The sequence below is a fragment of the Sceloporus occidentalis genome, unplaced genomic scaffold (genome assembly GCF_023333645.1).
Source record: "Sceloporus occidentalis isolate IW3139 unplaced genomic scaffold, rSceOcc1.0.p SCAF_3, whole genome shotgun sequence".
Taxonomy (NCBI): Eukaryota; Metazoa; Chordata; class Lepidosauria; order Squamata; family Phrynosomatidae; genus Sceloporus; species Sceloporus occidentalis.
Genome location: NW_028316983.1, coordinates 71,270,708 through 71,282,903, shown reverse-complemented (window position 1 = coordinate 71,282,903; position 12,196 = coordinate 71,270,708). Strand labels below are relative to the sequence as shown.

At 45.6% G+C, this 12,196-nt stretch overlaps 1 protein-coding gene across 2 annotated transcripts; it reads left to right on the top strand.

Moving 5' to 3' along the window:
• Positions 1-2,169: 2,169 nt before the first annotated feature.
• KLF18 (KLF transcription factor 18) lies at positions 2,170-11,496 on the top strand. Of its 2 annotated transcripts, none has more exons than XM_089514985.1 (4): positions 2,170-2,322; positions 6,249-7,284; positions 8,341-8,506; positions 9,461-11,496. In XM_089514985.1, the coding sequence occupies exons 1-4, from the start codon at positions 2,236-2,238 to the stop codon at positions 9,504-9,506; spliced, it is 1,335 nt and encodes a 444-aa protein (XP_089371111.1). In that variant the 5' UTR covers positions 2,170-2,235; the 3' UTR covers positions 9,507-11,496. The 2 variants fall into 2 exon arrangements, with proteins under 2 accessions (XP_089371111.1, XP_089371112.1); XM_089514986.1 differs by having other exon boundaries at positions 2,206-2,322; positions 6,246-7,284.
• The last annotated feature ends 700 nt before the right edge of the window (positions 11,497-12,196 follow it).

Sequence of the window (12,196 nt, the reverse complement as noted above, 5' to 3'; positions counted from 1 at the left end):
GTCACATGCTCTCAGCCTTAGAAGAAGGCAATGGCAAACCTCCTCTGAACAAATCTTGCCAAGAAAACCCCATGATAGGTTTGCCTTAGGGTTGCCATAAGTCGGAAACGAACAATAATAACTGTACAGTTGAAATACTAGACTTAGTGCTAAGATTAAATTCCTGTGAGAGTAGTTCAGCATGGAACGGGCTGCCTATAGAGGCTGTGGAACTCTTTTCATTCTGAATGAATGTCAGCCTATTTGGAAATGTTACTTTTTGCACTACTACTCCCAGAATCCCACAGTGATCATATTGATCAGGGAATTCTGGGAGTAGTAGTTCAAAGCTAACTTTTCCAAGCTTCATCAGACACCTTTCAGAGAAGTTATACATTATAATATCCCTTTTCAGAGTAAAGAACAGGGCCTTATAATGTTTCTGCACCCCTTTTAAACTACCTTGCTTAATGAAAACTTCTGAAGAACTCAAAAGCTTGCACACTGTTGTGCAACTGTACTGGGACTGTGCTTTGGCAAGGGTCCTAGTAAAAGTATTACATGCCTATGGATTTTTGTTTTGTTCTTATGGCCCAATGCAATAGCCTCTATTTTTGTATCTGCATTTGAGATATTCCTGTTTACTCACCTGATTTGCCCACCTTAACACAACCTTATCACTAGGTTTTTTGAGGCTGAGAGTATGTGTCTCATCCAAGGTCAACCAGTGGATTTCCATGACCAACCAGAGAATCCAAATCTGGTTTCCAGGATCGCAGTCCAACATTCAAACCACTACTATACTATGCTGGCTCGATTCAAGTTGTGTGTAAGAAATTTAAATATCACATATACACATGCGTGTAGAGAGTGTTATTTTAGCTGCGGTGGAAAAATATTTCCCACATCTTGAATCAAACATTGATCAAGAAGGAGACTGCAATTAAGAAATCAGGAGTAGACTAGGGATGGGAAAGGGCAGCTATGAAAGAACTAGAAAAGATACTAAAGAGTAAAACTATACAATTGAGCACAAAAGTTAGAATCATCCAAGCCATTATATTCCCTGTTACCATGTATGGATGCAAGAGCTGGACAGCGAAGAAAGCAGATAAGAAGAAATTAACTCATTTGAGATGTGTTGCTGGAGAAGAGTGCTGAGGATACTGTGGATGGCCAAAAACACAAACAGATGAGTCCTTGGACAGATCAAGCCTGAACTCTCCCTGGAAGCCAAGATGATCAAACTGAGGCTGTCATACTTTGGCCACATCATGAGAAGGAATGATTCATTGGAAAAAAACAGTAATGCTAGGAAAGGTAGAAGGAAGTAGAAAGAGAGGAAGGCCGCATGCCAGATGGATGGACTCTGTTAAAGAGATCAGAAGTATGGCTTTGCAGGACTTGAGCAGAGCAGTGGAGGACAGAGGGTCTTAGAGATGTCTCATCCACAGGGTCGCCATGGGTCAAGATGAGGGCAGTTAACAACAACAAAAAACACCCTGTAGTTTATTTAAAGATATGAATAATTCTACAAGAGTTAGTCTGTAGAATCAGTCTGTAGAGAGATCTTGTAGCACCTTTGAGACTGACTGAAAGAAAGAAGTTGGCAGCAGGAGCTTTCCTAGACTTCAGTCTATTTATGTAGAGATCTTCTTGTAGCATCTTTGAGACTGACTGAAAGAAAGAAGTTGGCAACATGAGATGCTTTTGGTGAAGTGGAAGCCAGGGACAGAGATACCTACACCTAGCCTTCCCTACTAGCATTATACACCAGCTTCTCACACACCTATGGTGTGTATATATATTGGTTACCTAGGTGTATGCTAGGTGTAGGTTGAGTCTCCCTTAAGTGCCCTGTCTCAGTGCTAAATAATTCTGGGAACTGTCTTTTTGTGAGACATGGAGCCTTCTCTATCAGTTGCCACAATAATAATGCCCAAGGATTCCCTGGCGCACTGAGCCAGGGCAGTTACAGCGGTCTCGGAGTGGGTTAGTTCTGCAGTGTGTACTGGACCTGGGTTGCCTTTTCGGCTGGGCGTGGCGTGAGTCCCCTGTGTAATCCAATCAGCGGAGGGAGCTCATGAATATGCAGCGAGTATTCATCCAATGGGAGCAAGCCGGAGCTCCTTCCCAGCCGAGGCACTAGTTGGAGAGTTGCAAAGAACTTTTCCTCCCCTCCGCGATCCGGGAAAAGGCTTTCAGGGGAAGGCGGACGGAGTGCGGGGCAGTTCCCGAGCCTTTCCCCGCTGGAAGATGAGCGTCGCTGTGGAAGAAGCCGCCCTGCCCTCCATCTCCACCTTTGCCGGCTTGGTAGCCCTGGAGGACAGGCAACCCGAAATGGTAGGGAGCCGGCTTTGGAAGAGGGAGAGATGCGGGGGGGGGGGGTGCCTTTGGAGAGATACCTTTGGAAGAAGAAACAGCACCGGTTCATCATCATCAAATCATCATCATCGGGATGGGATAAAAAGATAGAGCCGTGTTAGCTGGCAGCATGTTGGCAGCATGGGCTTTTAGACTCCATTCTCCTTATGGGGAGAGGTCTTCTTCTCCAGAAGAAGATCTCTCTACAAATCTTCTTGTAGCACCTTTGAGATTTACTTGAAGAAAGAAGTTGGCAACGTGAGCTTTCCTAGACTCCAGTCTACTTGTAGCACTTTTGAGACTGACTGAAAGAAAAAAGTTGGCAGCAGGAGCTTTCCTAGCTTTCACAGACTCCAGTCTACTTCCTCAGATGTATTTCGTGAAGTGGGAAGTAGACTTAAGGCTAAGAAAGCTCGTGCGGCCAACTTCTTTCTGCCAGTGAGTCTCAAAGGTGCTACAAGAAGATCTTTCTACATACGGGATAGAATAAGAATAGCAGTAGTAGCAGTAGTAGTAGTAAATTAATAATTCATAATAATGCTAGGGAGCTTTGGGCGCGATCTCTTGAGAGGAAGAAAGGCCAAGGAGTGTGGTGGAGTCTCCATCTTTCGGAGGGAGGTCTTTAAACAGAGGCTGGATGGCCATCTTACAGGATGGTTTTGTGTTCTCCTGCATGGCAGAAATGGGGTTGAATTGAATGACCCTTGGGGTCCCTTCCAACTCTAGGATTCAAAGGGGAAAGGGGAGAGGTCGCCCCCACCCAAAGTGACCGCCTTGCAAAGGAGGAGGAGGAGAAAGCAGGGCTAAATGGAGGACCTTCTCGAGGAGGAGGAAAAAATGGAGGACGTCCCCAAAGGAAAAGCTCAAAAACACTCCTAGAAATCGCCATTCTTGTTTCTGAGTCCCCCTGCTCCAAATGGAGGACATTTTGGGATTCCTCCTGGACAGAAAGGGGGAATGTAGGCTGCGTCCTGGAAAAGGAGGACCTGTGGTCACCCTGCTCCCTCGCCTGACAAAATGGATCTTCCTCTCCTCCCTCCCTTGCGCCGCATTTTCTTACCTTTTTAGAGCTCTACCAGAGGGGGGGGAATGGATGGTCTGGGCTCTTGGTTTATTTGGAGTTGTAACTCCGGAGCTAACCTGACCGGGTTGTGATGGGATGTCACAAGAAGCCACTTTTTGTCAGCTTCTTGAGGCTGGGCAGCAGTGGAGGATCGATGAGAGGTTGATCCTGGCCCAGAAAGAGGTAAACGGAGCACCTTTGAGACTCACTGGAAGGAAAAACTGGTAGCAGGGGCATGAGAAATGTCTTTATAAATCAGGGTGCAAAGGGCTCTTGTAGCACCTTTGAGACTCAAAGAAAGAAAGAATTCGGCAGCATGAAGAATGTATATATAAATCATTACGCAAAGGGATCTTGGGTCGCACTTTTGAGACCGGCTGAAAGAAAACTTGCTCGCATGAGAAATGTAGATATAAATCAAGATGCAAAAGGATCTAGTAGCACCTTTGAGACTCAAAGAGAGAAAGAATCTGGCAGCGTGAGGAATGTAGATCTAAATCAGGATGCAAAGGGATCTAGTAACACTTTTGAGACTCACTGAAAGAGTGAAACTGTGAGCAGCAGGAGCAGGAGAAATGTAGATCTACAGATCAGGACGCAGCGGGGATCTTGGAGCACCTTTGAGACTGACTGCAAGAAAACTGGCAGCATGAACTTTCGCAGACTTGAGCCTCCTTCCTCAGACCTGGCCAGTGGTTCCCAGGGGGTTGGGTCCTCTCTGTGTTTTGGATTCCAGCTCCCAGAATCCCTGAGCATTGGCCGAAGTGGTTGAGGCTTCTGGGAGTTGTAGTGCCACTGGTCTATAGGAGTAGCCAAGGAGGGAAAGCTGGGTGGAGTTCCTTCCCAATGGAGCTGAGGGGTGATGCCCCATTTTGGCAAGCAAAGCTTTCTCTCGGATCGATGGAGGAATTGGTTAGCAATTCTGGATCAGTTTAGGAAAAGCTTACTCTCATTCAGAGAAGCGGGTCCGGGCTTGGCAGTGTTTTTCGGATGGCTGGGCAGCTTGGTTGTGTTGACTAAAAAGTAAGTTAATAAGTGGATGGACAGAAGCAGGGAAAGGAGGCTCCTCCGAACTAGCCATCCGGATTTCTCGCCGGTGAAAGCCCAAGGAACAGTCATTTCCCTCTTTAATTCACCCTGGATTATTCTCACCTTCAACCACACTGGAGAAATAACCCGGTTTGGCACCGCTTTGACTCTTTTCTGGCTCAAGGCTATGGAATTCTGGGAGTTGGGGTTTGTTGTGCGCGCCTTCAAGTCGTTTCCGACTTATGGAGACCCTAAAAAGGCGAATCTCTTAGGGGTTTCCTTGGCAAGGTTTGTTCAGAGGGGGTTTGCCCTTGCCATCCCCTGAGGCTGAGAGAGTGTGACTTGCCCAAGGTCACCCAGTGGGATAATATGGCCGAGCTGGGAATTGAACCCTGGCCTCCAGAGTCCAACACTTTCAGACAACTAAAATAGCCAGAGGGGAGATTCCTCCTGGGGGAGTAAGGCCTGTCCTGGAAAAGGAGGACGCCTGGTTGTGACCGCCCTTTGCCTGAGGGAATGGTTGGGCGAGGTACCCCTTGCCTTTCCCCCTCTGTGCCCAAGTCCAGGGGCTTTGGAGGGGACCCAGGTGGCAGCCTCTCCTTAGCAGCCCAAAAGTTTGGCGCCAGATGAGATTGGCCAATCAGGATCCGTCTCGAGGGGCTCCTGGTGGATCACAGCCAATCCAATATTGGGGAGGGAGCTAATTTCCCACCTTCATAATTAACTTCCAGTGTGGCCTAGTGGCTTGAGCGTTGGACTATGACTCTGGAAACCAAGGTTCGATTCCTGATTCGGGCATAGAAACCTAACTGGGCGACTGTGAGCAAGTCACACTCTCTCAGCCCTAAGGGAAAGCAAGAGCAAACCCAGGGTTGACCAAAGAGGTCCTCCTTTTCAACCTTCCGTCCTGGAAAAGTTTCAAAACGTCCTATACTTAGAGCATGACTAAAGAGCATGAATTTACAATGATAAGAGTGAAAGCTATCATTTGACCAGGCTCTCCATTTCTCTTGAACGTCCTCCATTTTGAGCCAAAACTGATGTTTGTAGGAGTCTTGTTGTTGTTGTTTCTTGCTTTTCATTGGTTCTGTCCTCCATTTTCATGCCCTCCATTCTGAGCAGGACTAAGTAGCCTCAACTGATACTTTGAGCTTTCCTTTGGTCAGGTCCTCCTTTTTTGGCTTGAATAGCCTCCATTTTGAGGGGCATCATCCTCCTTGGCGCTAAGGACAGATGGCCAAACTGTGGCAAACCTCTTCCGAACCAAAGTGGCCAAGAAAACCCCAGGAGAGGGTTGCCATTTCAGTTGGAAATGACTGGAAGGCACACAACAAAAGCAACAAGTAACTGCATTCCCTCCAAACAGAGCAGAGTGGATTTGCTGGATGTGGGAACCCTCTGGACTCACTCTGGCTTGGCAGGCCAGTCTAGACTCCTGAGGGGATTTAATTCGGAGTGAGTCCAATGGAGGCGCACCCAGGTTCCTTCTGCTCTGAGGGAGGAGGGAGCTTATAACCAGTTTTTCAGGTTTGGGGGTGCTATAAATAGTGTCGGGTCTCCCCTCAGGAGTGCCTTAACCGTTCCCACACCTTACTACTACATCCACACTGGAGACATAACACGGTTTGATACTGCTTAAACTGCCCTGGCTCCACGGGATGGAATTTTGGGAATGGTAGTTTGTTGTGGCACAAAATTCCATCCCATGGAGCCAGGGCAGTTCAAGCGGTATCAAACCGTGTTATGTCTCCAGTGTGGATGCTGAGAGAGTGTCATTCCTAACCATTGCTCCACTTCTCTTTCCTGGCAGAAGATGATTCCTCTTCCTCCTCCACATGCAGAAGGCGCTGCCAACATTAAGAGGGAAGCAGACGAGTTGGGCAACTTTGTGGACCTGGACTTCATCCTGGCCCACACGGGCACTGGGCAACCCAATGGCAGTGTGGCCTCGGCAGTGGCAGCCCCAACCCCTCACCCGAACCCCCACTACCCTTTGCCGGAGACCCCCGAGAGCTGTGGTACCACTTACGACAGCGACGGCTCCAACTACCAGCCTTCTAGCAAGTTCTCTGCTGCCGCCACCTCCTATTTGCCCAGCCCTGGGCACAGCTACGTGGCTGAGCTCTTCACCCAGGACTTGCAGCCCCACTGTGAGCTCCAGAGGCGGGAATACACCGAGCTGCGCACCCCCAGCCTTGGCCACCCTGCTCTGCCTCATGGGATGCCCATGGACCCCCTCCGCGTCAAGCAGGAGCCTCGGGATGGGCAGTCCTGCATGATGGGTACTGCCAGTGGAGGGAGTCCTGATTGCCTAGACCATAAGCCCCTCCTGATGCAGCCCATGATGCACCACCAGCCGCCACAGCTTCCTCAGCATCATCACCAGCACCACCACCAGGCGCCTCCTTGCTTCCCTGCTGGACCGATGGGTCCTGGGCCTCAGCACCAGCCCTGCCAAGTGGGTGATGGAACGGTGCAGATGGGCACTCCTCAGCCTTACCCACGTGGTGGTGGCGGCGGTGGGGGTCCTCACCTCTTCCAGGCTCCCCCCTTTGCTGGTGGCTCCCTTCCGCCCCACTTCCATGGACACTTCAGCGTCTTTCGGGAGCCCCTGAAACCCCACGCCCAGGGCTTGCATGGGCTATTGGTCACACCACCCAACTCGCCAGTCTTGGATTATTATGCCCCTTCCATGCAGGGTGCCCCCATGGAAGAGAGCAAGCCCAAGAAGGGCAGGAAGGCGGCCTTCCCTCGCAAGCGCACTGCCACCCACAACTGCGAGTTCATCGGCTGTGGCAAGACCTATACCAAGAGCTCCCACCTCAAGGCCCACATGCGGACCCACACGGGTGAGGAAGGAGGGGGGGCAGAGGAAAGTGTCTGTGGGAGATGGAGACACTTAAGAGATAGGAAAGATGCACCAGGAGTTGTTCTTCCAACCACACAGGTTTAAGGGATATGTAGAAGAAACTATATCCACACTGCTGAAATAATCTGGTTCGACCTCCATTTGAACTGCCATGGCTCCATGCTAAGGAAGTCTGGGAAATGTCCTTTGTTGTGGCAGCCTGAATTCCATAGCATGGAGCCATGGCAGTTCAAGTGGGGTCAAACCAGATTGTTTCAGCAGTGTGGACACAGCCTAGGTGTCCCAGTGTCAGGAATAAACATTTTCAGTCAACATTGAAGTAAGCAGGGCTTGGACTGGATGAACTCTAAGCATCACCATCTTTCCTACTCAAGTGTGCAACTTGACTATTTTCTAACAAGCTAGGAATGGGGTTGAGGTTGCCCATCCGAAGTAGCTTGTATATAGAGGGATCTTGGACACAGACAAGATTAGGGGAAGGGCAAAGGGGCTATTTTCAGAGCTTTGAAGAGTTATTTTTTGGTAGACTACAACACCCAGAATCTCCCAGACATAGCAGGCTGGGATTTGAGGCGCTGGTAGCACAGATGTCAACAACCTTTCTGTATGCTAATAATCTGGGTCTGTAGGGCCTTTTCACACTACATAACTATAGCACTTTCATGCCATTTTAATTGCCATGGCTGCATACTTTGGGATCCTGGGACTTTCAATTTAAGGAGGGGTGTTTAGCATTCTCAGTCAGGGAGCTCTAGTGCCTCACCAAACTACAAACTCTAGGACTGCATAGGATGCAACCATAGCAGCTAAAAGTGGAATCATGGTGCTATAATTATGTAATATGGAAGGACCCTGTGTCTAACAATGCTGCCCCTCTCACCAAGTTAAAGGGACTGCTTATTAAGTTGTTGTTTTTATTGAATGAATGAATGAATGAATGAATGAATGAATGAATGAATGAATGCATTTCTATCCCACTTGTCTCCCAAACTGGGATCCAAGGTGGCTTACACTGTGTTTGTTTCTTCTTTCCCAGGTGAAAAACCCTATCACTGTAACTGGGATGGTTGCGGCTGGAAATTTGCACGGTCAGATGAACTAACACGTCATTACCGCAAGCACACAGGAGTCCGGCCCTTCCAGTGCCAGCTCTGTGACCGTGCTTTCTCCCGATCAGATCACCTGGCTCTGCACATGAAGAGGCACGTGTGAAGCATGGCTGGATCCATTGGGTTATTTGGGTGGGATGTGGTCGGGTTGAAGATGAGAGGGATGAGATGTGGGTATCCAAAGAGACATTGGGGACTCTCATCATGAAGGGATATTCAACACTGTTGTGGTTGTTTGTTTGTTTTTTCCTTATTGGACTAGCTAATTTATGTATATATTAATGACACATTTAAATATTTAAGGAGGAAGGCCATCTGTTTCTTCCACCACAATATGGGTAGGCTTTATGTATTTAAGAGTGAATAGTTACACAAACCTGGCTGCAGCAGGAGTTAGGCTATATTTAAAAAAAGCACTGGAAGTGTGTGTTTGGGCAGTATAATTGTGGCAGTGTATCTCTGCCATTCCCCATCCTGAATCTTCAGTGTGCACAAAAAAGTAGTGCAGATACAACACTGACTGTCCCAATCTGCTTGTAAGATTAACTTCTTGTATGTTTTGCTCCACAATGGGTTTTTGTTCACACACGTGCACACCTGCATGCACGCACACACACACAGAGGCTTCTTTTAAAAGTCTCTGTCTTGTCAAACTACTTGTAAATGTCAACAACCTTCAGGAAACAGGCATGTACACAGAGACAGACTGACATGGCCTAGTTTGCCCTAAGTTCTAGTTTCAATTACTTCTGAAATAAATTATGATCTTTTTTAAAAAATGGTTTTTGCATCCTGTAGAAGAGGGATGGGAATTGAGCAGCCTTCCAGATCTTGTTGAACTGCAACTCCCAACATTCCCCTCCATTGGCTAGGCTGACATGAGCTGCTAGGTGCTGCAATTCTGTAACTGGAAAGCTGCCAAATCTCTACCCTTGGCCTATAGGAAACTGGGGAAAGCGATTCAATGAAAAATCATTGTTCATATTTTGCCAAGATTCACTGCTAGCATTTTTGTATTAAAATATTTTTAATGACATTTTGTTTCAGCTGTAAAGCTTCCAGTTTGGTCAGTCTGTTCAGACCAATGATGTAACTCCTCTTAAAGCAAGTAACATCCACCAATAAGTCTCCAAGCTGTCAGCAGTGAGTGTTTGGGATAATCCAGCAGAAGAAACTAAAGCTGTCACTTCTGGAACAGGCTATAAATCAAAATATAAATGCTGAAGAAAGACAAAACTTCTGTTTGTAGCTTGCATGAGATGAAGTGTATTTTTGCAGCCCAATCCTATGCATGTTTACTCAGGTGCTGCAGTCCTACACATACTCATCTGAAAGTAAACTCCTCTGAACTCAATAAGGCTTGCTTCTGAGTAGGCAAACAGAAGATTGGTGGGACTTGTAGTACAATCCTGAATATGGCTATCTGGAAATAAGTTCCCATGAAGTTGAGTGGGACTTACTTTTACATAAATGGGTAGGATTATAACCTTGGTCTTAAGTCAGTGTATTTAGGATTGCCACGCTAAAGTATTCTTTTTTTTTCTTGCTCAGGGATGCACAAAATTAGAACTAAAGATTATTGTAAAACTTTCGTTTGCTTTTTCTGAAGGTTTATGAGATCACATGTTTGTAAGAAAACTTTGAAAAGGTCACCTTTTCAAAGTAAACTAGAAGCAAGTTGTGTTCCTTCAGTGTGAACAATCACCTAAAGCAGGGAAGGGCAAAATGCAGAACTCTTGGTGTCTTTGGACTATAACTCCAACATTCCTTACTGTTAGTTGTGTTGGCTAGGGCTGATGGGAGTTGCAATTCCGAAACATCTGGAATGGCACTTTGACTACCCGTGAACTTAAAGTTCCTTTGGGAGCAAGTCACACTGAACCTGGCAAGAGCTATATGTCTCCTATTTGGTATCTAGTAGATGTTTTACACTACAGCTTTCATAATGCCTGGTCACTTACCATATTGAGTAGGACTTACTGGATCTGTAGTCTAAAACATCTGGAGCATGCCATGTTAGAGAAGGCTGGTATAAAGGATTATAACCTTGGCTGGCTAATATTGCAGACTTTTATATAAGTATTCAGAGATAAATCCTACTATGTTGAGTAGTCCCAGCTACATAGGATTGCAGTCATAAAGAGCTGACTAGATGTATATTGGCTTAATTACAATACCTCAAATGTGCTTTATGAGAATGTAATATGTAATATATATATATATATATATATATATATATATATATTAAAAAGCAAGCTTTGCCTTTGTCTATGGGAAAGAAAGCCATCTTTAATACTTCACAACCATTGTGCAAAACAGGGAGTGCTCCAAGATTTGGAGAGGTTTCTGAAATCCAATTAGTGATAACTTATTCTTTTAAGAACAGTGAAACTTCTGATTCTATTCTTGTAAATTATCATCATTTCCTCTAAGCTCCTTTGTAGAAGCCCCAGAACTTGGAGCACAAAGGTCCTGTGTGTCCTCAAGGTTGGTGGTTTGGCTCATGAGCTAATACTTTTAAAACCTAAAAACCTTAAAGAGATATATATTTGCACCTAACATGTGTTAAGCGGGGGGGAGGGGGGGGAGGTGGTAGAAAGCTATTCCAGTTTCCAGTGGCAATGAATTATGTGGGTTCACTGTGAGCCTTCTACGGATGCCTTCATGTGCACCCTGCCTCCTCCAAAGGATGTTGGCCATTAAGCCAGGTACTGCTGCAGCTGCATTTTTCTCTAGGCAGCTTTTGGATTATATTTTTGTAAAGGGCATTTTTGTCCATTTCTGCTATACTTGAAACTTTCTTTCTGAGAGGAAAAGGACTATCAACATGTAGCTTGTGCAAACAAGTTGTGATTCTTTTTAAATATGCTGTAAATGTGTTTTTTAAAAATAGCTTGGGTCTGTTTAGTAAATGGCCTCAGCTGTATAGTATGTGCACTGCACCAGTCTGTACATATTGTTAATTAATGTTTGATGTTGTTGCTTGTCAGGCATTCCCTATGCAAAATGTTAGTTTTCTGTTTATTCCTACCTAGAGATATTGTTGATCTTATGTAAAACAATAAAATGCAATACAATAAAAATCAGGTGCTTTTTTCTGCATTAAATTAAATGGGAGGGATAGCATCTACAAACTGTAAGGAAAAATCTTTGTATCTGAGAAATTTATATGCTAAGTTTAAGGGCAAAATCTTTCCAAGGCAGTTTAACCAACATAAATGAAGCAACATACAACACTTTTTAAAATGAATACAAGATACTGTGATCCACTTAGAAAAGTAAATCCATCAACAGTTTAAAAACTCTACAGATAGTATAACACTAATTGAATAAAAACAGTTTGTAAATTCTCATTTTAATATGGAATGAATCCTGATGAATCACATTTCCCAGTTTTGTTCAGCTTAACTTTTAACTTTTGCACTCATACCTTCAAGTTGCTTATTGACTAATGGAGACTCCATGAATTTCGTAGGGTTTTCTTTGAAGTGTGTGTTGTATGCCTTCAAGTCATTTCTGACTTATGGTTACCATAAGGCAAACCTATTATGGGGTTTTCTTGGCAAGATTTCTGAGAAGGTTTGTCCTTCTCTTGAGGCTGAGAGCATGTAATCTGCCCAAGATCACCCAGTGGGTTTCATGACCAAACAGTAAAAAAAACAAAACCTGGCCCTCCACGGTCATTATGCAATGCTCACATCACTACACCACACTGGTTCTGAGTTTTCTTAGGCAAGGAATACTCAGAGATGGTTTTGCCAATTCCTTCCTCTGAAACACTAT

Coding starts and splice junctions, on each gene's coding strand:
- KLF18 (XM_089514986.1), top strand. CDS start 2,236: ATGAGCGTCGCTGTGGAAGAAGCCGCCCTGCCCTCCATCTCCACCTTT. Junction 2,323..6,245: donor AGGACAGGCAACCCGAAATG/GTAGGGAGCCGG, acceptor CTTTCCTGGCAG/AAGATGATTCCTCTTCCTCC. Junction 7,285..8,340: donor CCACATGCGGACCCACACGG/GTGAGGAAGGAG, acceptor CTTCTTTCCCAG/GTGAAAAACCCTATCACTGT.